The sequence below is a fragment of the Epinephelus lanceolatus genome, chromosome 1, assembly GCF_041903045.1.
Source record: "Epinephelus lanceolatus isolate andai-2023 chromosome 1, ASM4190304v1, whole genome shotgun sequence".
In the NCBI taxonomy this organism is placed as follows: Eukaryota; Metazoa; Chordata; class Actinopteri; order Perciformes; family Serranidae; genus Epinephelus; species Epinephelus lanceolatus.
This window is the reverse complement of record NC_135734.1, coordinates 25561151-25584681: the sequence shown is the minus strand read 5'-3', so window position 1 is coordinate 25584681 and position 23531 is coordinate 25561151. Positions and strand designations below refer to the sequence as shown.

Sequence of the window (23531 nt, the reverse complement as noted above, 5' to 3'; positions counted from 1 at the left end):
ATGTCAGAGAAAGAGCTGTAATGTGAGGCATGGTGTTCAGGAAATACTGAGATGTGAGACAGTGAGTGGGCGGATTCCTTCACCTGACTTTGTGAGGGAAATAATTGGCTTTATAACCATGTAACATGATTTAGGATTATTATCAATAAATGGTCTGTGAATGTGTGTGTCAGTGGGTGTGTGTTCAATGGAGACAGAGACACAAAGAAAAACTGCGCTACAATGGGCGGTGGAGGCACAGCTGTTTTACAGGAGTGTCCTGATTCCCCATTCACCACCCTGCTGGTTGAATGACAGATGGCATATCGGCACACACATGCTACAAGACACAAAGTCTGGCATAAAGACAGACAGACAGAGAGACAAAGAAGATGCAATGTACTAAAAATAGAGTATTCAAAACCGTCTAACCAGAGCGAAGGGCATCTCAGTTGTTGTTTACTCGGTGGGTACACCTGAAATCAGCGCAGTTCCACTGGCTAACCCCTAATCAGGCCATTGCATGAAATATAGATGCTGTGGACAGGCAAAACAAATTTTCTATATTTAATTCAACAAATAATAACATCAAAGAAGATGGAGAAGAGTGGCTGGTGAATAAACCATGAGTAGAATGGAGGTGAGGTATCAACACTCTGCTGTGGTAAAGCATGAAGGTGCCACTAACTGAAAAAGTGGAAACAGACACACGAGTTGCCTCCTGTTTGCCAGCAAATAACGTCAAACTTCAGCGTCACTGCAGTGGGAGACAGATGCCAGTTATAAATAGCCTGATTTTACAGATGATAAACTATATTGAAGTCAATCAGTTTTTTGTACCATGAGGATGATGAAGCTTTTAGAGCACATTCAAGAACCTCAACACCTGCGTAACACGACATAAAACTCCTCTGGAGATGGGGAGTTGAAGCAGAGTCCTGTGTAACCATGGTAATCTGCAAACAGGTGATTTGCAGGTGGTATTTTGTCTTTATTTTATTTCCAGGTCTGAATATAACAAAGAACATGTGGGTTGATTGTCGGGTGGTAGATGATAAATATATTAAAATAAAATGAGAATAATTACGTTTTCATCCTCTGACTGCTTACTGTGTGTGCCAGCTCTGTCTTTTGTGCCACCTGGAATATGAGAGCGGCTTTAATCTGATGCGTTACTAACAGACACGTTAACTGTGGAGATGTGCTGCTTAGAATTATGAGAACAAGCAAAAATATTCATTTAAACCGTATTACCTGACTTACCTTTGTTTTAAAATATATTGTCTAATTTCACTTGTATGAAGTGTCCCAAATTGATCACTTTAAACATGCTGCCTAACCAAATTATTTGAATAGGGCCTGGTTGTTATAGGGTGGGGCTGCAGATGTTGTGTCAACGGTCCAGGTCAGGAAATTAATGGTCATTCGTGTGGGTGACAGGCCAGCTGTGGTATTGTATGCACAGTGCCGGTTCGAGAGCTTGTCTTAAATATCAGACCTGAGCAAGACTCTAAACTGAAGGCTTCGGATGTTCTCAGTTCACCCTTAATGCATGTTTTACTTTATCTGGTCTGTCAAGCTGCTTCCTCTGTTATCCAGTCCAATGCATCACCGGGTGATGGCAGCCTCTTCCTGATGATAATCGATAGTCAGTCTTTGGCCTGTGGTGTCCCAGTATAAAAGTGAACTTCTGAACTGTTAAATGAAGACTGGATGCGATAAACTTTGTGACACAACATCCATCATGTCTTGCTTGCTGTTGAGGGCATGCCAATGCTCATAAGGCAAAAGGCCTTCTCATTAGCAAACAGTGTGTCACTGTGGAGCACGGATGTATGAAGAGAACTGGACACAGCATTGGAGGCAGGGCTTCATTCTTACGAAAGTTGCTCAGTGGGACATACAGCCAAAAAAGTTTGACTACACGGGAATAAAATTACCTGGATCTTCAGATACTAGTGGCTTCTGCCGGCCTAGCGGCTATCTCTGGTTTAGCCCTCTGCTAACTTGAATGAGGATAAAATGATTTAATCATGCGGCTCTTCTAGACTTTAGAAAGGTTATTGGACCGAATGGATCAAATCCCAATAGTGAAAGGAGTCATTTCGCGGAGGTTGTGATGCTTTCACAATGTAAGTCTATGGGAAAAGTTCTTGTGGGCCCAATGGCCTCATGTAATGGACCCATAAGCTGTAAATCCAGTGTTCAGTCAGACTGGCTTCAAGGTCCAGCGCTGTTGATAGGGGCTTGCTGCAGAGGCACCAGTCAAAGTTTGCCCTCACTTACATTAAGTTAAAACAAAATTACATTTGACCACTACCTTTTTTTCACATCGCTGCTAAGTCCCACATTGCATACAATCACTCAGTGCCCTGTGACTCTATTCACTCACATCCCATGGAAAATAAACAGAAAAACATAACATCAGGTCACACTAAGTGGGTGTTCACAGATACATATTTGAACACGTTGTTGTTTAGGGACACCTCATGTCCAGCACAGATGTCCAATGACGAACTCCCCTTGAGTTCATATCAGGCAGGCTGTTTATCCTAATAACTGCACTCCAGGTTTCTATTGACCATATGAGCACTGATGTCCACCAATCACACCTATGGAGTCTCGAGGTCGCTCGCTCTCTAAAACCCCACCCAGAGACTCCATGAAGGCTCCAAATTGCTGCAGCACATAAGTCAGACCCTTCTTGACTGTGACACACTGTTACATAGAGACAACTCTCACATTATCAGCTTCACCTGCTGTACAATTGGCAAAGTAACAAACCAATACACCTAACATTGTGGGTGGTGGGCCCATATGGCGACATTACTAATTCAGACTGAGCTTGTTGTTTATCACTGTGACAGTGGTAAATTGCTTGGACTTTCTTTCCAGAGACTAAATTGAGAAAAACAGGAAAGTGCGCTTAAATGCTGATACAGAGTTAAGTTTGTGGGCTGAAACTGTGACTGTTTTGTCAGCACTGCTTATGATTCCTCTTCCTGAAATAACACATTTCTTCTATAAACACAATGTGAGCAACCATACAGAACAACAATAGATGGAATACACCCAAATCGTGCAATTGTGGAACACCCCAGAAAATACAAACCCAAGAATCTCTAGGGGCTTTATAGATCTACATTTTAATTGCTGTGGGACCTTCAGGGCAAACGCAACTGTGGCATGATACTGTATAGAGTGAAATGAGGGGTAAAATAATAATGCTTTTATGATACTTTAGGCTTGATTCAGATAAATGGATTACTAAATGGACGGGAGCTATCGGCTTCTCATCTCATTTCTGCTCACAGAGCCTATTGGGAGTTTTGTCTGACACACACACCAAAATAACACCCACAATGATTGTTCGCTTTCATTCTTTAGGTCCTGAAAAGGTGCTTTCATAAAGATCAAACAGGGCTTGACCAAATCCTTTAATATAGCATGAAAGCTACTTCTTTATCCGTTCATTTTTGCTTCTTTCACCATCGGGCTTTTTAACTAGGAGATGATACAATCCCAAGCATCCTATGCTTATACCCACTCACTCGCTGCTTTCATTTAGACTGACATGAATACACAGCTGCCGAGGACAAATTACGGAGATCTCAGACATTCTCCTGATCCCATGAATTCATTGATACCCTCTGATTTCACAGCACATTAAAAACATCAGGATTAACCAGTGAACACCTATCACCTACGTCTGATCTTTTAAGCTACAATTATGCTTCTCCATGTGTGTGTGTGTGTGTGTGTGTGTGTTAGCTTATGTGCTGTGCACAGAAGAGATAAGGCAAGGTAAGCTGGTGTGGAGATGACGCTGTTGGACCGGAGAGAAAGCGTTCGAGCGAAAAAGGGCAGTTATGCACTTAACCTGCTCTCTGATAACTGAAGCGCTATAGGAGGCCAGGAGGTGTGTTCTCCAAGTACACCTCTTGGAGTCTATGAGAAAACACCCTGAAGGCTGGGCACGGGGCCACACAGTAAGACCACCTCTCCAGTCTGGCCTCCTCAGCCTTGCTGGCGGCACTGGTTTGCATGATTTGACCCCGAATTTCAAGGATTAAAGCTGTAGTTGGTAACTTTTAGAAAGATAACTTTTTGTCATATTTGCTGAAACTGTCACTATTGTCAAGTGTTAGAGAAAGATGGTCTGTGAAAACAACCATATTCCTCTGCCATCTTGATTTGCAACTAATGGCATTACCACGTGAACAAAAACAACCAATCGGAGCTGAGGAGTCTTAAAGGCAGCTGTCAATCACTGTACGTTTTTGATTGATGCTTCAGTCGACTGTATCTAACATGGGAGACTGGTCACAAACGTTCTATTTTACAACTAAACAGTACACAAAAATATGTTTATAAAAACATCTGAAGCGAGAAACAGGCAATGCACTTACAGAATCCTGATTCATATTTGATCAGCGCTGCATAGTTTGATAGTTTGACCGCAGTTCATGAGCTGTGATTGACATGATGAACAGCTGCATTAGAGACTCCTCGGATCTGACTCGTTGTTTTGGGTACACTGCGGTAGATTTTGGCAAATGCCATCAGAGGCTATCTGTCTCATATAATACTGTGTTTATGTACAGTTTCTGCAAATATGACAAAAAGTAATTTTCATTTAAATTACTACCTGTAGCTTTGAATCTGCTCTAATCTATACTTTCATATGAACCACTTGTCAAATAACTAGTAAATGTGTTGTGGCGACACACCCACAAATAATTAACCCTTAACTTTGTAGTCGTTTGCTACTTTGTAGATACAGAATCGCATAACAATTCCTGGTGATATGGAGCATTTTTGCATGGCTAAGCAAAATAATTTTGGTTGCATCCCACCGTTTCCATCACCCTTGAATTTAGCTGTAGCAGTTATGAATCTCATAAACCCACTTTACACTACCTGCCCAGAGCCAAGTGGTGCGCAAAGTTGTGATGGAGTTACTTAATTTCATTTCAGATAAAATGTAATTGTAGTCAGTTACAGTACTGAGAAAAAATGCAATTAAATAACAGTTACAAATCAAAATGTTGGTTACAGGGGGTTATTATCTTAATATATTCTTTTCAGTAAAAGGTTTATATGTAGAAGATAACATTCACTCTGTTGCATTTTTCTGGGCATACTTCTGCATGACATGGGTCAGCAAAGCAGTTGGAACAAATGAGTGCAACACTTACGCTCTTGTGTTTTCAGACTTTTCAACCTCCTTGCCCAGTTTTAAACACTCATTAGAAAAGGCTAATCAAATATGATGAGTTACATTACTTTAAGTAATTCAAATAGTAACATTACTTGTGGCAAAACTTCAAATGAATGTTAATGTTTAATGCAACTGTTTGCTGTCACGTATCTACCACACCAACTAGTTGTGCTGCCACCGAGTGACCACAATAGAAGTCAAACAATGCACATTAACGTTAAACTTCTCTGAGTATAGATTAACATGATTAGTATTCATTAAATTCTCCTGGATCTACAGTACTGAGCACAGAGCTACGTCACTAGTGTCTCCCTCATACTACAAACCTACTCAATTAATCATACATACATACAGTATATATGCGCTCATTTCCAGCACATTCACATAGCACCCTCTAACCAAGCCTCTCTAAACCATGCTCCATTATTCATTAGCCTTGCTGCAGCTGCTATGCATAGTGCACTTGTCCCTCCACGACTCAAACTGGATGTTAGTGTGTTATTAGCCTATCTACTGTACGAGAGCAGCTCCTTAACGACCTGTCACATCACTTGGGTCAACTGATGGACTGCAACAAGCACTTCTGCCTGTGACAAGTGTGAGGAAGTAAAAACTTGTCTCACCTACACTGACATCATCTCGCTTGACAGACGGAGGTGCACGCGTACGAAAGATGCACACTTACACTGGCCATGATTATGTAACGGCACTAGCGCCTGAAAGGAAATACTACTAAATTTTAACACCAAGGGATGCTATTTCTATGCCTTCAGATCGTTTAGTCTGTGTCAGTGCACATGTTACAGTTTGTCCTGCCCTCTGATGTCGGGTGTTACAGTGTGCACGGTGCCTCAGAGACCAAACTGCAAAAAAGATGAGATGGCTGGGAAATGATGATAAGCTGACCAGACAGTCGCTCTTTGAGAATGAGAATGTTTAGATCAGGACTGATATCACTACTGCAACATAAAAAGGGTATTGAAAACCTTTGCAGTGTAAAAATCCATACAGTCAGTGCTCCAGTCATTCCCACTGGAGCAGCTCTGCCTACTGTAAACATCACACACAGGGACCTTTTTTTATCATTACTATGACGGCAACAAAAACTATTGTTAGTGTTTGCTGAGTGGGAAGACAGTGGGGGATCATCACCTTGTCGGTGCACTAGCAGCTCCCACTGGCTGGTCAAGCTGCTTGGGGTAATGCTTGGGTGTGACGCCCCGAGGGCAGGTGAAAAGAGGCAGATAGTGGCAGGATGCATCAGAGGAGACACACAGCAGATTTTAGTATATGAAGACCTAGCCAATCTATATTGGGAGGCAAGAGGCAGTGCTGATGTTTGTTTTCAAGCTCATTGCACATATCTACTGTGTAGCTATTGTGTTTTTTGAACACATGAACACATTTGGAAACTTTGTCATCAGAGCCAAGAATTTAAAGGGAAATTTAGGTTTATTTCAACCTGTCTCCTATCGTCCTAAATTTGTTTCAAGTGACTAGCGACATAAAAATAATAGTTAGCATGTTAGCCGTTAGCCTAGATACAGCTGCTCTGATGCCAGCTGTATCTAGCCGTTAGCCTAGATACAGCTGGCATCAGAGCATCAGACCTGTTAAAACATAAGTGAACGGGCATCCCTTCAAGTGCAAAGTTAGTCCACTAAACAAGCTTTTTTTCCACAAAGCGTGCCTGAAATCTCGCAAGAACAAGCAGCAACAGCTGGAAGGCAGAACCGGACAGTAGCCTGAAAAGTTCATTCATTTATTTTATGAAAGATTTATAGAATAATGGCTGACTTTTTGCCAGACTTCGACTTTATGGAGGAGGAATTTGATTTTGCAGAGTCTGATGGCTGCCCTTATTTATTTGAGCCAGAATACACTGACGAAGAGCTTTGTGAAATTGAAGAACGGAGGAGGAGAGAGAGAGAGAGGCACAACAGGTAGAGGACGAGAGAGGAGGAATGGCTGCTGCAAGGCTGCGTAGCTCTGGAGATTGGTGGTGTACCTGTGAATGCTGTGCCCCAGTGCCCACAGAAGAGGAATGCCTCTGTTGCAAGGAATGGGACCGGTTGCAGCCTTATTTTCAAGGTCTGGATGTGACCGAGGACGAGACACCTCCACCTGGAGTAGTATCCAGCTGGGCTTTATCTAGAGCTCGCAAGATTTCAGGCACGGTATGAGATCGCTGTTTGTTCTCACGATATTTCGGCCGCGCTTTGGAAAGCAGAGCTAAATGGTAAACAAACATGGCAGCACACCGGTAAGGTAAGACAACACGTTTACATGTCGTTTTCTATATGTTCTCTGACATTTATCCTAACGATATGAGGCGGTCTTTGTGGAAAAAAAGCTTGTTTAGTGGACTCACTTTGCACTTGAAGGTATGCCCGTTCACTTACATATGAACAGGTCTGACGCTACTATGCGCCCCGGCTGTATCTACGCTAACGGTTAACATGCTAACTATTATTTTTATGTCACTAGTCACTTGAAACAAATTTAGGGCAATAGGAGACAGGTTGATATAAACCAAAATTTCTCTTTAAGCTTCCTGGAACAAGGCCAGGATGAAAAGTCAACAATGCAATCATGTGAGACCTTTCAGAAATGGTTTGCCAATGACACACAGGCCATATTTAGCATGGCCTTGATGTACCAACAGAGCTGGATACAACTAATGACCAATGCAATCTGCAGTATCCTTGCCCCCTTTACTTTCCTGTGCTTGACACAACACAACAACAGACAGAGGACTCAACATGACGCAGTAAAACACTACACCTATTCGGAGCACAAGAAAATATCGATACAATTTAGCATTGTGATATTTTGTTTTGTGAGAATTTGCAGTATGTTGCCTTGCTTACAGTAGCACAATATATTGAATCGTAACCTCTGTATCATGATACGTATTGTACCACCAAATTCTTGCCAATACATAGCCCAAACACCTATAATTTCTGCTAAGAGGCAACTTTCCGAACTGAAAAAAGAAGACAAGATAGAAGTGCCAAAACTGCAGTTACTCTAATGGCCACTTGAGGCTGGCTCCAGAAGCTAGTCAATCCCTACAGGTCCAGAGTTATAACAGCAATTAACATGTTTACAGCCTGGTACAAAAAATATTTTGGTCTCTATAGATAATTTCTCTCTTAATGACAACTGCGTGGTGGGTGAATTTTTATATAACTCACCCCCTTAAATTCTATTAAGGCTTAAATATATGCATAATTAAGGGCGTAGCCACTCTGAGTAACAGGCTGTTCTCAGTCAGATCAGTCCACCCCTTGCTCCTCCACAGCTCTACCATCTCATCCAAACATGGTCACCTCTGGTTCCAAAAATCCAAAATGGCAACAGCCACAATGCCAAACTCGAGGCTTAAAAACGGGAGTCCACAAACCAATGGGTGACGTCACAGTAGCTACATCCATTATTATTGTGCAGTCTATGGTTTATGCAGACAATTCAAACACTGCGGTGTGCTGATAAAGATAGAAAAAGGTTCACAGATTTAGAGGGGAATACCAGTGAATTTTAATACTCTAATGCAACCCCTCCTGTCATTAAATAGTTGTGTGTGAACACCTTGTTACCCACTATCATGAACTTGAGAAAGAGAAAAACCCACTCACAAAAGGTGAATGTGAAAAAAAAATCCAGGATATTTTCTAGGCATAATGACACATTTTGACACTAGAAAGTGGGTCCTTTTTACCTCCTGTGAAGAGACAGAAGCTTAAATAAACAGATGGACAGACGTGCGAGCATGCACGTGCATGCACTCACACACTCACACACTCACACACGTGGAGCATTATTCATGCAGTGGGATGCCACGAAATGAATCCATGTGTGTAAATGTCATCAGTAAATGTCAATTGCTTTTTGAGGCCTGTCCCGAGGACATGGAGTCCAGCATATGGGCCGCAGGACTCAGACGTACCTTTATTTCCTACTACTTCATCTATTCTTAATCTACTTTAAAGACCTCATCTGCCCATGTGATGAATTAAACAACACATGAGAGGGGGTCTTTTGACAAGCAGGAGGCAGAAAAGAGGACAGACGTGTTCACGGAATGATTGCCATCCACTGCAACAAAAGGACAAAGGGAAGAGAAAAGAAGACATCGCCTGTCTTAATTTTTCATATGATGTACATGTGTACACTTGTTTATGTCGAAGGTTAAAAAACAAGTAATTATTATAGAAAGTAACAGTCTAAAAATACACACGTACTGTAAACACTGGAGACAAAACCTTTACACACGTGTTTCTCAGGGATACGGTTTTTATAGAGCGGGGATAAATCCTGATTCACTAACTGCAGCTTAAGACACCATGCAGCTAAAAGAGCCTCGGGGCCATTCCAGCGATTACAGGTATATCCACACTGTGCAAACACATTCTCATACTGTCTGTACCTCGATGTAGGAGGCGAGCTTGGGGTAGACCCTGTATGGTCCCAGCACGTGAGACAGAGGCGTGGTGCAGGGGAAGGTGGTGGTCACAGCGTGGCTCACTTCGGGCAGAGAAAACACCTTGAAGCCAAACTTCTCATACATCTTCTGTAGCTCTTGGTCTGGCTTCTCTTCGCCCTCACACAGGACACTGCCCACCACGTAGCGACATTTCTCTGCAGGCCTCTGAGGGGACAGAGAGAGGATTTATATTAAACATCTGCAGATCCACTTAAAACCCTTCAGTGAGTCACCTCACACCAGTAGAAACTGTTACTTATTTATACGACCACTGAACACACAGCAGGGTGACGCCCTCTGTTGGAGGAACAATGTGGCATTTTTAAATGTAGTTCTATTATAGCACTGTAGCACATTGCTGTTGGATTCCAGAGGGGTATATATTGATTTATAACATACTAACATACAACTAACTTTCCATTAGTGGATAGTGGGGTAAAAATACAGTGAGCTCTTTGATTTGCGTAGGAAAAGTGCAGCAACATCACAGAAGATACTGCTGTTATGAAGCTAAGTGTATAAAAACAAAACTGAGGTGAGCTGATTAACATAACACTGGTGAAATATAGGGAATATCAATATAATACTGACATTGTGACATGTGGCTAGATATCGTCAGAGATTTTTTTATTGTATAATTGTGACAAAGATCTGAGGTTCTCAACCTTGTGTGTGTTCAAGTTTAAAGTTTTTTTATTTAACCCTGTTAATAATAAACGGGTCAGTTTCTCATACCAACTGTTGTGGATCATTCTAACTAACCCGATTAAGTAGTTGTTCTTGTTAGAGTAATATTGTTTGATCAAACCTTTTCTAAAATGACTGACAACAAAATAAGTGAATATGTATAATACGCGCTTGGATCAGATCGGTATCGGCCAAAACTCAAGGCTGTGATATCGGTATCGGATCGGAAGTGAAAAAGCTGGATCGGGACATCCCTAATTATTAATAAACAAAGGTCTTTAAAGTACACAGTTAGGCCCAGAGAGAGGGAGTGCTTGGGAGGATGAATGTCACTGGTTAGGTTAATGCTGTATCAGCACAAAACTGCACATGTGTGAAAGTAAAAATAGAAGTTGTTTGATTTAAACTTGTGGGGACGTTGCACCTTCACATAGTTGTCACTGGACAGAATGCTGCCAGCTCTGGTGAACATCCCACTGCAGATATCCAACAGTCAGGTCACATATTGTATGTGGCAGTTCAAATTGCATCTGTGCTGCAAAGCATGTCAGTGGAGTGTTCCGGAAATGGTCACTAATTCCTACCCCTTGCAATTGTTCCATTGCATGCTAATATTCTGAAAATGAGGAAATATAGACAAATTGCAGATTTTGGCTCCAAAAAATTCCAACTTTTGTAGGTTTAGCTTTAGTGCGGCACCCCTGGGAGCAGGGATTGCTTGTTTTGCCTTTTGATACTTGAATTGAGCAGATACAAGCTGACACGGAAGTTTGGCCTCCTTCACTACAAAGTGTCTCTGCCACCATAGTGTCTCTTAATGTGCCCACATGTCTGCATGCAGATGTGAGAGAGACAGAATCACAGTCACAGAGCAAACTGTCAGTCAGACGAGGATCTGACAGACATTCTCCCACTCACATATGTTTGCAAGACAGTTGGAGCTGTTGTTAAAGGACCATACCAGCTTTTTTATGCATGTTTTTGTCAATTTACTAAAAGTCTCATAGGTACACTTTATTTTCTAGATCATGCCACAGTATTTTAAACATCTAAGGATATTTTTTTGTCCAGAAGGCAAACATAAATTGTATTCATTCATTTAGACAGATTAAATGCAGAACAATAACATAATAATAGTCCACAGAAAGCTCGACTGGTTTCTATTAATTGCTGTACGGTATGCAAATCAGCTTTGAGAGACACATATGAGTAATGTTATGTTGGCAAAACCTAAAGCAAACATTATTTTCACTCTGACAGATTGCCCAATTCAAGCGAATTTCGTCTCAGCAAGTTGATTTTTATATTGCTCTGAGAATTGGGAACCAGTGGCAGCCTGGAAGGCAGAATTAACAACTTTTAAAGTAAGTAAAGTAAAGTAAATACAGTAGATGCGATCTGTGCTAAATGGGATAAAACATACAAAGTCTCTGGTATGGTCCTTTAAGACTTGCTGCTGGTTTCTGCTCTGTGAGAGTGTCCGTCTGTGAAGGGTTGGCACTGAGGGGGCACAGATGGGAGTCAGCAACACTCATCTTCATGTCCCTGGCGTCCTCGCACGAAATTATCACATCTAAACGCCACAACCTTCTCTTCTTTTCCATCTCACTTCTCACATTCGGGGTTATTTTTGACTGCATTGTGCCGCTACTACACTGCACTCTTCCCACTGTCCTACTTTGTTCATACAGCGGCTTTTATGCTGTGATTCAGTGTTGTTGGCTGCCGGTGAGACTCCCTGGCTGAGATAAATCTATTTGATCACCCCACCCATAACTCTCAGTGCCTCTTAATGTCTGCATCATGTGGGTAATAATAATGACTGACAGTGCCTGTTGAGCATGAGCGGATAATCTTCACTGTCACCTGACAGAGGCCCTCGCCACCGTGCTCAACAGTGAGTCAGAGAGCACAGATCACCTGCTTATTCATTCACGGCAGCAGGAGATACAATTGATCTATTTACAATGAAACAGTGAGTCATTGCAAACACAGGCAGTCACAATGAAGACAGATCTGATTTAAGGCCTAGTAAAATATAAATTACATTTCAGAAAACATGTTGGTGTTGGTGATAGTATAATAACTGTAATAACCCGACCTTTCCTCTAGCTATTGTAACCATTAGATGGATTTAAATTTGGTATAGACATCAGGATGAATTGTAAACTCTCTGATAGTCCTTTAAACTTTAATCTAGCACCATGATCTAGTCATAATTTTAACTTGTCCAGTAGTTTATGATTTTGACTAAAATCCTGCAAACTAAAGACAGTCATCATCCGCTGCTAATTAGCAAATGTTAACATGCCAACACACCAAACTAAGATGCTGTACATTGTCAAAATAACACCTGCTAAATATCATTACATTGCATTGTTATTGTAAGCACGTTATCATGCATGCATTAGCATTTAGCTCAAAGTACTGCAGTGCTTTAAAGATCCAGGGTGTAAGATTTGGGGGGATATTTTGTCAGGGATGGAATATAATAAAATTAAGCATGTATTCTTTTAGGGATGCACTGATCCAATATCTGGATCGAATATCAACCCCGATATCATCAAAATAAATGGATCAGGTATCGGAAAATGCAACCTATACCTGAGGCGATCCTTTCCCTTTAAATCTATTGCAACACGAGTTACGTCACACGTCATGGAGCGAAGGAGAGAATCTGCTGTGTGAAGGTATTTCACACTATTTCAACTGCTGTTGCACAATTGTTCATTTTTGTTAAAAATAAATAGTTCATCATTGCATTAATCTGTTTCATCTTGTTTCACTTTATCTTAGGAAAAAACTGTGTAGTCATCAATGCCTGATGCCTCTAGTCTTCTGTTCTACTTGTAAAGGTATATAGCTTTTTAGGTCAACCATGGTATTGGATCGGTATCGGGTATTGGCTAATACTCAAAGCCACAGCATCGGGATCAGGATCGAAAGTGAAAAAGCTGGATCAGTGCATCTTTATATTCGTAAGTGTCTAATTACCTGAAAATAAGAATTGTGTTTTCGTGACATTAGAATGAGCCAACCATGTTTCTATCGTAGCACAGAATGGACAAACCAAACACTGGCTCTAGTTAGCCATAGCTCAAGTTAGCAGCCCCTCTGCAAAAACCAACATCAGAAAAAAACATTTATTTTTAACATGAAACTGCTTTACTCTGTGTTTTTACTAGTTTTAATAATTGGGTCCATTTGTTTTGAAAGAGGAAGAGACCTCTGTGGATAATTCAGCTTCTGGTAAAAACCTCCTGAACATCTGGATCTTAAGTTATCAGAGAGAAAAGGTGAGCACACGATGGTTGGTGCTAGGCTAGAACAGCGTCAGATAAACACTGATTTGCGACGTGAAACTGCTTTATTCAGTGCCTTCACCGGTTTAAATCACCTGATTGGTTTGCCTGGAGAGAAAGAGATCTTTGATGATAATTTAGCTCCCTGTTAAAGATTCCGGAACAACGAACACTTACGAAATCCTAACCAGGAGTTCACGTTTGGCACATGGGAGAAGGTTCAACTTGAGCTGATTGTAATCTGCAGTCCTCACCGCCTCACATGCCACTTAATCCTACACACTGCTCCTTAAAGTGCAGCCCCACAAATCCATCTGATTCTTGTTCTGACACATGTATGTTCAGCATGATATGTCAAATGTATTCAGAACCATATAGATACAAATATATGTAACAGAATTAGGGATGGGTACCGAGTTCGGTACTTTTATTGGTACCGACCGAATTCGGCCGGTAATCCCGAGTATCGATTCACGTAAAATCAAATGGTACCACATTTCGGTACCTGAACGCATCCCTCGGGACTTCGAGAGTGGAGGAGTGACTTTTTCGCTGCCTATCGTGAACGCAGCATTGTACGCACGAGATCGTGATCACGTCAGTAGCAACTATCAACAAAGCAGCATGGCTGAGAGAAAGAGGTCGAAGGTGTGGCTCCATATCTCAAAGTTTGATGCAGACTACGCTCGCTGCAATATTTGCGATGCAAAATGCAAGGCCAGCTACGGAAATACCTTAAACCTGAGGAAGCACCTGGTAAAGCACAACGTGTTTTTAAAGGCTGACGACTGCACAGTATTTGATAGCCTGAAAGTTAAAGCTACTTCTCCCGGCGTGAGCACACCTGCAGCTAGCGGCTCGTTGTCATCTGCAGCCAGCATCGGGGCAGAAGAAGTGGGATTAACGTTCGATGATGACGACGGTGATTAAGCGGGGCATCAGCTACATCGGTTCCAGGTAATTAATAAGCTTAGTGTTTAAGATGATTGGGCTTTGTTCTGGTCATTCTAATGTTAGCTTCACATTTTAACTTGCCTTAGTTATCATTATCAGCTCGGTTCCTCGTATTCTGTAACTTTAACGTTACACACCCCCACACACATTTTTCCCAGAGGGGAAAGAGGGGGAATAGGAGGTAGTAGGAGTGGGTTCATTTTGTGCAATAAAAAGAACTGCTGCATAGTCAATTATATAGGCTATCTTTTGATATTATGTTACAAACAGTGTTAGATGTTGTTTTATCCTGTTTGATATTGAGATATAAATGTTAGTTTTGACAAAAAAAAAATTCTAAATGAAATATCCTTTGTTACCACACATACATGCAAAAAAGTACCGAAAACAGGTACCGTTGCTTACCGGTACCGATTCCCAGGTACCGGGTATCGGTACCGTATTGGTTCAAATGTGAAAGGTACCCATCCCTAAACAAAATTATTCATACAGTTAAACATAAACTTGAATAAACTGAAAAATGGTTTCATCACATTTAGCTTGGCATAATTAATACACAATTTTGTTAAACAATAAAGCAATTTGATCATATCTCCATTACATTATTACTGAATTATCACTCAGCTCTGTATTCCATATTAATATAACTGTCTAAGACATTTGTTTCCTTTTCTTAAACAACTGAATATTTTCCTCTCCCTGGATTTATGTGCAGGAGTTTGTCTGCATTGCCATCTTTCCTACATGAACACATAAAATGTATGGGCTGCCAACCAGAGCTACTCCTTGTCAACACTGGTGGTCTATGATAAGATGCAACAATAACCATTCAAACACAGGAGGGATAACAACTGTCCTCCCACGGTCTTGCTTCGGTATCTCACCGTCTCGCTATCTCTCATGCTCTCCGCACTGATGGACTGGAGTGTGTTAGCCAAACCAGTAGTTCACTAATGATATCATTCAGGGCTCTAGCTATCATGCACATCCCACACAGTGGCAAGAACAAACAGCAGCCCTGACTGCATCTCATCTCCGCTTCCCTCCAGATAACACACCCCAGAGACTACAGGCAATTAGGAAAGAGAGGAACACCACTCCATGTACTTGACTTGTCTTGTCTTCCCCACCAAAGTTGTTTTGTTTGTGTCTGAAATTCTAATACCACTAAAGGTAGAAATTCTCAGACGATGTCCATGCTGGGCAGCAGCGCTCTAAAAGTCAGCTGCTGCCAAAGCTGCATTTTGGAAGACAGCATGGGATTCCATTTCTCACAGGTAGCTGAGGAAAGCCGACTGTGGCTTTTGATTGACCTGGGGGAGAAGCAGAGAGTCGGATAATGGGAGGACTGTGGAGGTTTTACCACTTTAACTCAACACTGACATATTATTCTGGACCAGGCTGCAGAAAACCAATTCAGTTAACAGAGGCTTGGAAACGCAGCTGAATGTACACTGAAGCTATCTGCAAGATTTAAACAAATGTTTAATTTCAGCTGAATATGTCTCTGGTGATTTCATGTACAGCCAACATCCATTTCATATATTTCCCTATGCTAAGCGAGCTCGTTAAAATCGGTACAGAGAAGACATATACAGCCAACTTTTACAGAGCTTTTGGCCCACGAGACTCTGAGATGGCTTTCCCTCACAAACGGTCCCATTCCCATCTCTACCGGATTCCCCTAAGCCAGGTCTCCAAGGACCTGTTGGGAAAGAAAGTAATTTCAAAAGCAATTCTTTGCTTGAGGCTACAAGGGCCTTTTTTGATGGATGAGGGCACTCCAACAATAAAAAGGTATGGCTGACAGAGGTAATTCTTTATTAGCAGACACGTAATGAGGATTTACACTCTTCATCTTTCCTCCTCATGGCCCTGCATGTCTTCCCTCCTGGCTATCACCACATGGGAAGCATTGGTTTGAGTGCTGGTCCCGTTTGCAAATGATAATTTCTGAAGTGTTAGCGGGCTTGGGAGGACGTGGGGACAAAACAAGGCAAGCAGCCAACACTCGGCACTTACTGTAGCTTAAAGACAGGATCATAATGAGCGTACCATACTCCGCCTGACCGAGGACCATCACTGCACTCATTAAAACACAACTGCCAAGCGACTGATCAACAAAATGCGGAGCTAAATTAGCAGACTGGGAGCGATTAACATTGAAAGAGCATAACATCAGCTCCCTCTTTAAATGTAACATAAACTGAGGCGAAGGCAACACAGCCACACTGCTGAGAGGCAGGAAAGAAGAACTTTAAATGTTTTAACACATTTCTCTCACTTTATTTTTTACAGGCTGCCTTGTGGTTAGGGCTGGGCAACATATCATATTGATACCATGATTTGAGACTTAATATTGTCTTAGATTTTGGATATCATAATATAGTAAGTGTTGTCTATTAATGGTTTAAACGCTGCATAACAGTAAAGTGATTTTACTGTACTTTTCTGAACTAAACAGGCTGTTCTAGTTGTTCTATTACTTGCCTTTACCCGCTACATCATTACATCCACATTACTGATGAGTAGCCTATTTATCAAAAATGGTATTTGAATTTCTGCAATTCAGCAACTAAAGAATGTCATTGAAAGTAAAAAATGTAAGCAAAACGTCACATTTTCTCTTCATGCTCTTGTTGGCAAACTGGGTTTACCATTATGCAAAAATAGAGCTAAGAGGCTTTGATTGTACGAGGGTCCTTCACTGCACCGCAGTCAATAAATCTGCAAATTTGAAGCCTCTCCGGACTTCCACCTCGTCAATGTCTGCACTGAAGCATGACAAGCACCAAATGCAGCATTCATAAAGAACACATCAAGTTTGTGAAGAGCACATAATGACCCCAAAAATTTCATCCACGGTCCAAATGCATCAGATAAATGTATCACACAGACAATACACATCACTGCCTCTGCTGAAGAGCTGTTTCCATCTCTTCAGCAGTTCACAGTATAATTTTTCTTTCTATATCTGGAGCACCGAGACAGATGGCGTTTAGGGCACTTCTGTGAACGAGCAAAGAACCTGACACACGTGGAGCGAGAAGAACAGAAGACTACGGGATAAGCAATCCCTCAACGAGAAGCTGTCTTTCACCTCGGTGTGTCAGAGCGATAACTTGTCTCAGCTGATTGGAAGCCGTTCGCCCTCCTACAGGCAGGCTAGGCAGCAGAGACAAAATCACCAGGAGGGAAATTGAAACTAATAGCGCTGCACAGCGCTGGGACCACAGGTATGCTGTGATGGGCTATTTGAAGCTGAATTAATGGAGCAGCAATTGCAGGGAAGCAAGTATGCTTACCCAAACAAATGCAGTTAAAGCGGACTGATTTAGCAAGGGAACAGCGGGGGTCATTTTACAATTTGTGGACAAGGAAACACACAACCATCACACGGACTGATATAATATTAAAGGGAAAGTTCACCCCCAAATCAAACATACATATTTTTCCTGTCACCCGCAGAGCTATTTATCAGTCTAGATTGTTTTGGTGTGAGTGTTGGAGTTATCGGCCGTGAAAGTGTCTGCCGATGATACTCAACCGCAATGTCTCCAGAAATCATGCCCCAGTTGCTCAAGATAATCCACGGTCCTTGTTGTGAGCAGTTTCATGTAGGGAACTACTTTCTTTCTACCAAACTACAACTGCCAACCGTATCACTGCACAGAAGGAAGGAAATAACTAACGTAACAACTCAGCCGGGTAGGACATCGTACATGTTTACATCCCATGCTGTCAGGAGCATGACCCTCTTGTCCATGACTAGATGTTCACTTTCTTCTGTGCGATGATACAGCTGGCAGATGTAGTTTGGTAGAAAGAAAAGTTTCTATATGAAACTGTTCACAACAAGGTCTGTGGATTATCTTGAGGTCATGAATCCTGGAAAGAGACATTGCTGTTGAGTTATTCAAAGTATATTTTTTTGGCACTTTGAACACCTCAAGCTGAGTGCCATCTAGTTCCATTATATTTGAGAGAAGGCAGACATCTCTACAGTAAATATCACTAACACACAGCAACTCACACCAAAACAACTTAGACTGATGAATAACACTACAGGTGAGAGAAAAAATATGTATTTTTGATTTTGGGGTGAACTGTCCCTTTAAGCCACGTGAATATGTCACTGTTTGTTATGATTCCAAAAACGAAGCCTTACTAAACATCAATGTGTCCTCCTTTGGAAGGGGGGGGGGGGCTCAAGCACCCAAATCAGATTATACATCCACTGCAGTGATGGGGCGTGGGCCCCAATAGCCCCTTGAGTTAGAAGCCAATGGAAATCTTTTTTTCGGCCTCTCTCTCTTGCACCAAGTGCAGCTCTGTGCCTTTAGGCTGTGCTCAGACTTAGCTGGTAATTACACATGGCATCCTGGGAGTTCTGGCATGTATAATTACTGGCGTGGATAAGCAGCCTGCTGGAGGCAGGACTCCGTTTTCCATTGCCACCGTCGTTGAGTTGGTTCACCACTCCTTGGCCAGCTGGACACAGTGTGGCACTCCTCCAGCCAGATGTCACAGAGCAGGGAGATAATCTTCTCTAATAGGTGATATGAATGAATTCCTCCCTCCTCGGCATACGCTTACTTCCTTCTCTACAAATGTTAAACTCTCTTTCTCCACCTCCTAAACAGCTCTGATAAATATTCGCCTGTGTAATCCAATACTTGCGCATCATAACACACAGTGAAAAGCCAATACATGTCACAGGATTGATGGCGCAGAGGATTTTAAGACGTTCTTCACCATCTTGTTTCACTGACTAATCGTAAGATGTCAGCTTGTAGAGTAATGTCTTCCTTTCTACACAGTTTGTGAAAGCAGATCAAAATGGCATCCTAAAAATACACTCAACAGTTGTGTTCCCGGATAAAAAGCAGCTTCCCATTTAACAGATTCTCTCTGGATTTCTGCCTTCTCGTTTTGCAGTATCTCACTCACTGTAGAGATGTCCATAAACATTAATGGGGAGCTTTACTATGGGGAGAGCCGGCATGTCCACAATCTTGCATAATATTGACTTGAAGACCTGTGGGACCAGACTTCAGAGTATCAGCGTATTTATTTCTCATTTTATATCCACCTTTAAAAGCGGCAACTCCTCACCAGAAGCCCCCCTTTCATGTTGTTGCTGTCGACAGACAGACAAGCGGCAGTAAAATGCTAATAAATTTGACTGGGAGTGCTGCAATGCTCGGCACTCTGATCTGAAATTCCGATTGATGAATTGGAGCACTGCGAGGCTCTCAAGGTGAGTCAGACTCCTACCAATTTATACCCTTCTTCCAAGGCAGTTCCACACCTCGCCTCATTTCTCACTGCCACTCCCATATAAGTCTACACATGACATTTCATTTTCTCCTGCTTGTCATGGGGAGCCACGAGTGGGTTTGCTTCAGAAGCTAAAACAAAGTGGAAATTCAGTGGATCAGAGGATGAACCAAACAGCAGCTCTAGTTTAGCCTCCATGCAAACACAACATGTTATCAGTGTCAGAGCAGAGGCAGCTGCATCTGCTGTGTCTACCAAGTGTGGACAGGCGTTGATCATCCCCACTACAGACAGCGTAATGCTTTAATAAATGGCCCATCCATATATCTGTACTACCTCCTTATTCTCTCGAGACAATGAAACTACCCTTATCTTGGAGTAACTTACTCTCTAGTAGTTTATTGTTCACAAACTGGCCTCTGAGCATTCATTGCTGTCCGCTCTTATTAATAAATTTTGCTCAAGAGATTCCCTGCAGAGGCAGCCTGCCTGAGGATTTTCTTACTTCTAGCAATTGTACAACAAAACAAAGGGCGACAACCCAGGAATTCAATGATTTAGTTTGTCTTTTATCCAGACTGGGATTGTTCAATACGTGTCTCAAAGCCCCATTACAGCAAAGCCTGAGGCAGCTCTTGCCTTGAATGGTTAGGTAAGTTTAAAATGTAACCCCCGTGTGTTGCAGGTCACTGTCCGCTTGACTGACACCTGTGTGCCAAACTGCTAAACTGTTCAATCCCACAGGCCTTTGTGATGAGAAGTTGTGGCAATTATAAGCATGCATGCAAACACATGCATGCATGAATGGACAGCTAGATTTAGTGCTAATTGTGATGCCTCAAACACCTCATCTGAGTGAGGTGAGGATGTAACCACCAGCGCTGACCAGTGAGCAGAGAGCTGACTTCCCAAACATACAGTAGATTCAGCCGCTGCTCTTTCCACACCCAGAGATTAATTAGATCCTTTGCTGTAGTTAGTTCTGATCGCTGGTCCCCGGGATGATGAGTCCTGCTGGTTTTCACTGTAGTCATTAAACAGGGATTATATTACATCTTGAATGCAAGGTGAATGCAAATGACTGCAATTTGGTGGAAACCAGAAATACTCTGAGATCCACTAGAGTAGCGTCGCTGTGACCAATTAAGACACAGCCACTTGCGTAGGTTTGAAGGCTTATCCTATTCTAATATGATAAAATCCATTTTTGACTGAATGAATTATAAGAGGCTGAGTCCCACTGCTTATGCCATGGTAATAAATTAAGTATAAAGATCAATGTGGTTTTGAGGAAGCACCCACAGCCCCATACGACTCAATTTTAATGCCAACACCGCCATCTAGTGGCTGTAGGATGTAGTAGACAAAAAGGCTTATAATGTTCAGTACAGAGGGGGGAGGCTGTAGCCATAGTAAATAATATTTTCAGAATAAATAAATATGTAACAAGTTTAGACACAGCTCAATAACTCTGCTCATTGACCAGATGGAGGAATGAAGTTAGTTTCAGAGGTTTATGAATACTTCCCTGAAGCCAATGAATTTAATAAACAACGATCTGCATGGTAACCTCTCACAGATGGTTATTCTGGCTATGACTGCATGTCTGAGACCTGGTGTGCTCCAGAACAGTGGTTCTCAACCAGAGGTCCGGGGACCCCCAGGGGTCCTTGAAGGGTCCCCTAGAAAATGAGGTCTAGTTTATTTTTACTATTTAAGTCACTGTGGAAGTGAGACCAGTTTGAATTAGAGTTATACAAGAGACTGTTCTGATCATAGGTTTCACATGTTCATCCTAATTATCTCCTCAAATTCAGTTGACAACTATAGAATTCTAGTCTCAATTATGTCTAACAGGGCTGGCACTGTATGAGATTTTCACTGCAGGACTATTATGGCTAAAAGAGTTCACAATAATGGTATTATTGTGATATATTTGGAAAAATAAAACAAATAATAATTCTATCAGTCAAATTATTGAGCTTTGTCTCTTTTTTTGGCAAGTAAATTTGCAAAATACAAATGTAGACAGGAGTAGAGACAGTCTGTCACCACAATTGTAAAAAATTGTATTTTAAAAAAAGCAATTACATTTAATGGAAAGTGAAAAGTATGGCAGATGGCATACTGGCATTGGTGGAGAGAGACAAAGTGAGAACCAAAAGAAACAGAAATGATATAAGAGGCGCTGGAGTATTTACGGGATATTATCTTATGTGTATTAATAACATGACCTCAATATTTTATTTTTTAAACATCACGGTTGCCATCAATACTGGTATATCATGACACTCTTAATATCTAACAACCAAAATCTTTTCAGATGGAGGTCCCTAAAGTTAAATGTGTGTCAATTTAGGGGTCCTTGACATGAAAAAGGTTGAGAACCACTGATCCAGACAATACAGAGATACTTATTCCACTCCTACACACAGAATTTAAATCAGCCTGTGGTCTCTATCAGGCATGTGAGATGGCATTCATTACACAGTCATTTACTTTAAAATTCAGCTCTGCTGGAGCAACTGTGGATACACACACACACTTATTGCACATCTACACAGGGAATTTCAAGTGTTCACTTTTCCTTAAAGAAATCCCAACAAGAACAACTGAGCTGGTGATTTGACTGGTTTGTACCATTATTACAGGCATTACTAAACACTTCTGAAGACTTAAGGGCACAGTAGCATAGTGAGAGAGTTAGCTGCTGTTTCCACCGGATGCAGAGGCCACTTTAAGTATTGAGGACAAGTCTAAACACAGCAAGTTGCAAAGTCCACTGTAAATCATGCAAAAAGAGAACTGACCTCCTTGACCCTTTGAAACTTCTGGGACTGACTCAAATAAAAACAAGTAATAACATTTACGAGAAATTCCATCCCAGCCAAAGTTTAGCCATGTGGCATCTCTCACATTTTGAGTTTACTCATGTGGCTGGTGGTGAGTAATCAGACTCTTGGCCTTTGTAAACAAAGCAGGTCAACAAATTCTCTTGTCTCTTGTCAACACTGAAAACAGCCAACAGTTAAGATTACAGCCCTCGTCATCTTGCCCTTTACTTTCATTTATTATTACATGTTAAAATGTTTGACTATGAGACTGGCTGGGGTCTTATTCACTGAAGAATAAAGGCTGATTGAACATTTGCAGTTTAGGATCCAAAACTTTGAATCAGCTAGGTTGATGGGAATATTTTCATACTTAATTTATTTCTGTGATGTCTAATCTATCTCCACAAGGAAGTCAGAGGTCAATACATTTTTAGATTGTGTCAAAATAGACACAGAGCCCAAGACAGTTTCAGGAGATCTGTATAGAAATCTCTCTGCCCTGCAGAGACTTCTGAACATCCTGTAATGGACCCTGATGATCCAGACTCTCCACAAACTCTGACACCAGCAGAAAAGTTTAAAAGCTCCCCGATGAGCCTCCTGCCACAACTTTCCACTGGTGTGACTCACAGTCATGGTTTCCACTAAAAGCCTTTACTTTAAAAAAAAATAAAAAAAGACAGCACGTTACAGGGAAACTGGCAGGAGTAAGCAGACAGACGATCATAAAGTGCTGCCAGTGTGCCACATTCTTTATTCCACAGAGGATAAAAAGAAACCAGAAACTT

At 41.6% G+C, this 23531-nt stretch overlaps 1 protein-coding gene across 1 annotated transcript in view; it reads right to left on the bottom strand.

The window, feature by feature from the left end:
* tex264a (testis expressed 264, ER-phagy receptor a) overlaps window positions 1-23531 on the bottom strand; it is a 90733-nt gene that overhangs the window by 65162 nt on the left and 2040 nt on the right. Inside the window, exon 2 of the mRNA XM_033627844.2 lies at window positions 9630-9851. Coding sequence (XP_033483735.1) covers window positions 9630-9851 — 222 coding nt within the window. The remainder of the gene's footprint in view (window positions 1-9629; window positions 9852-23531) is intronic.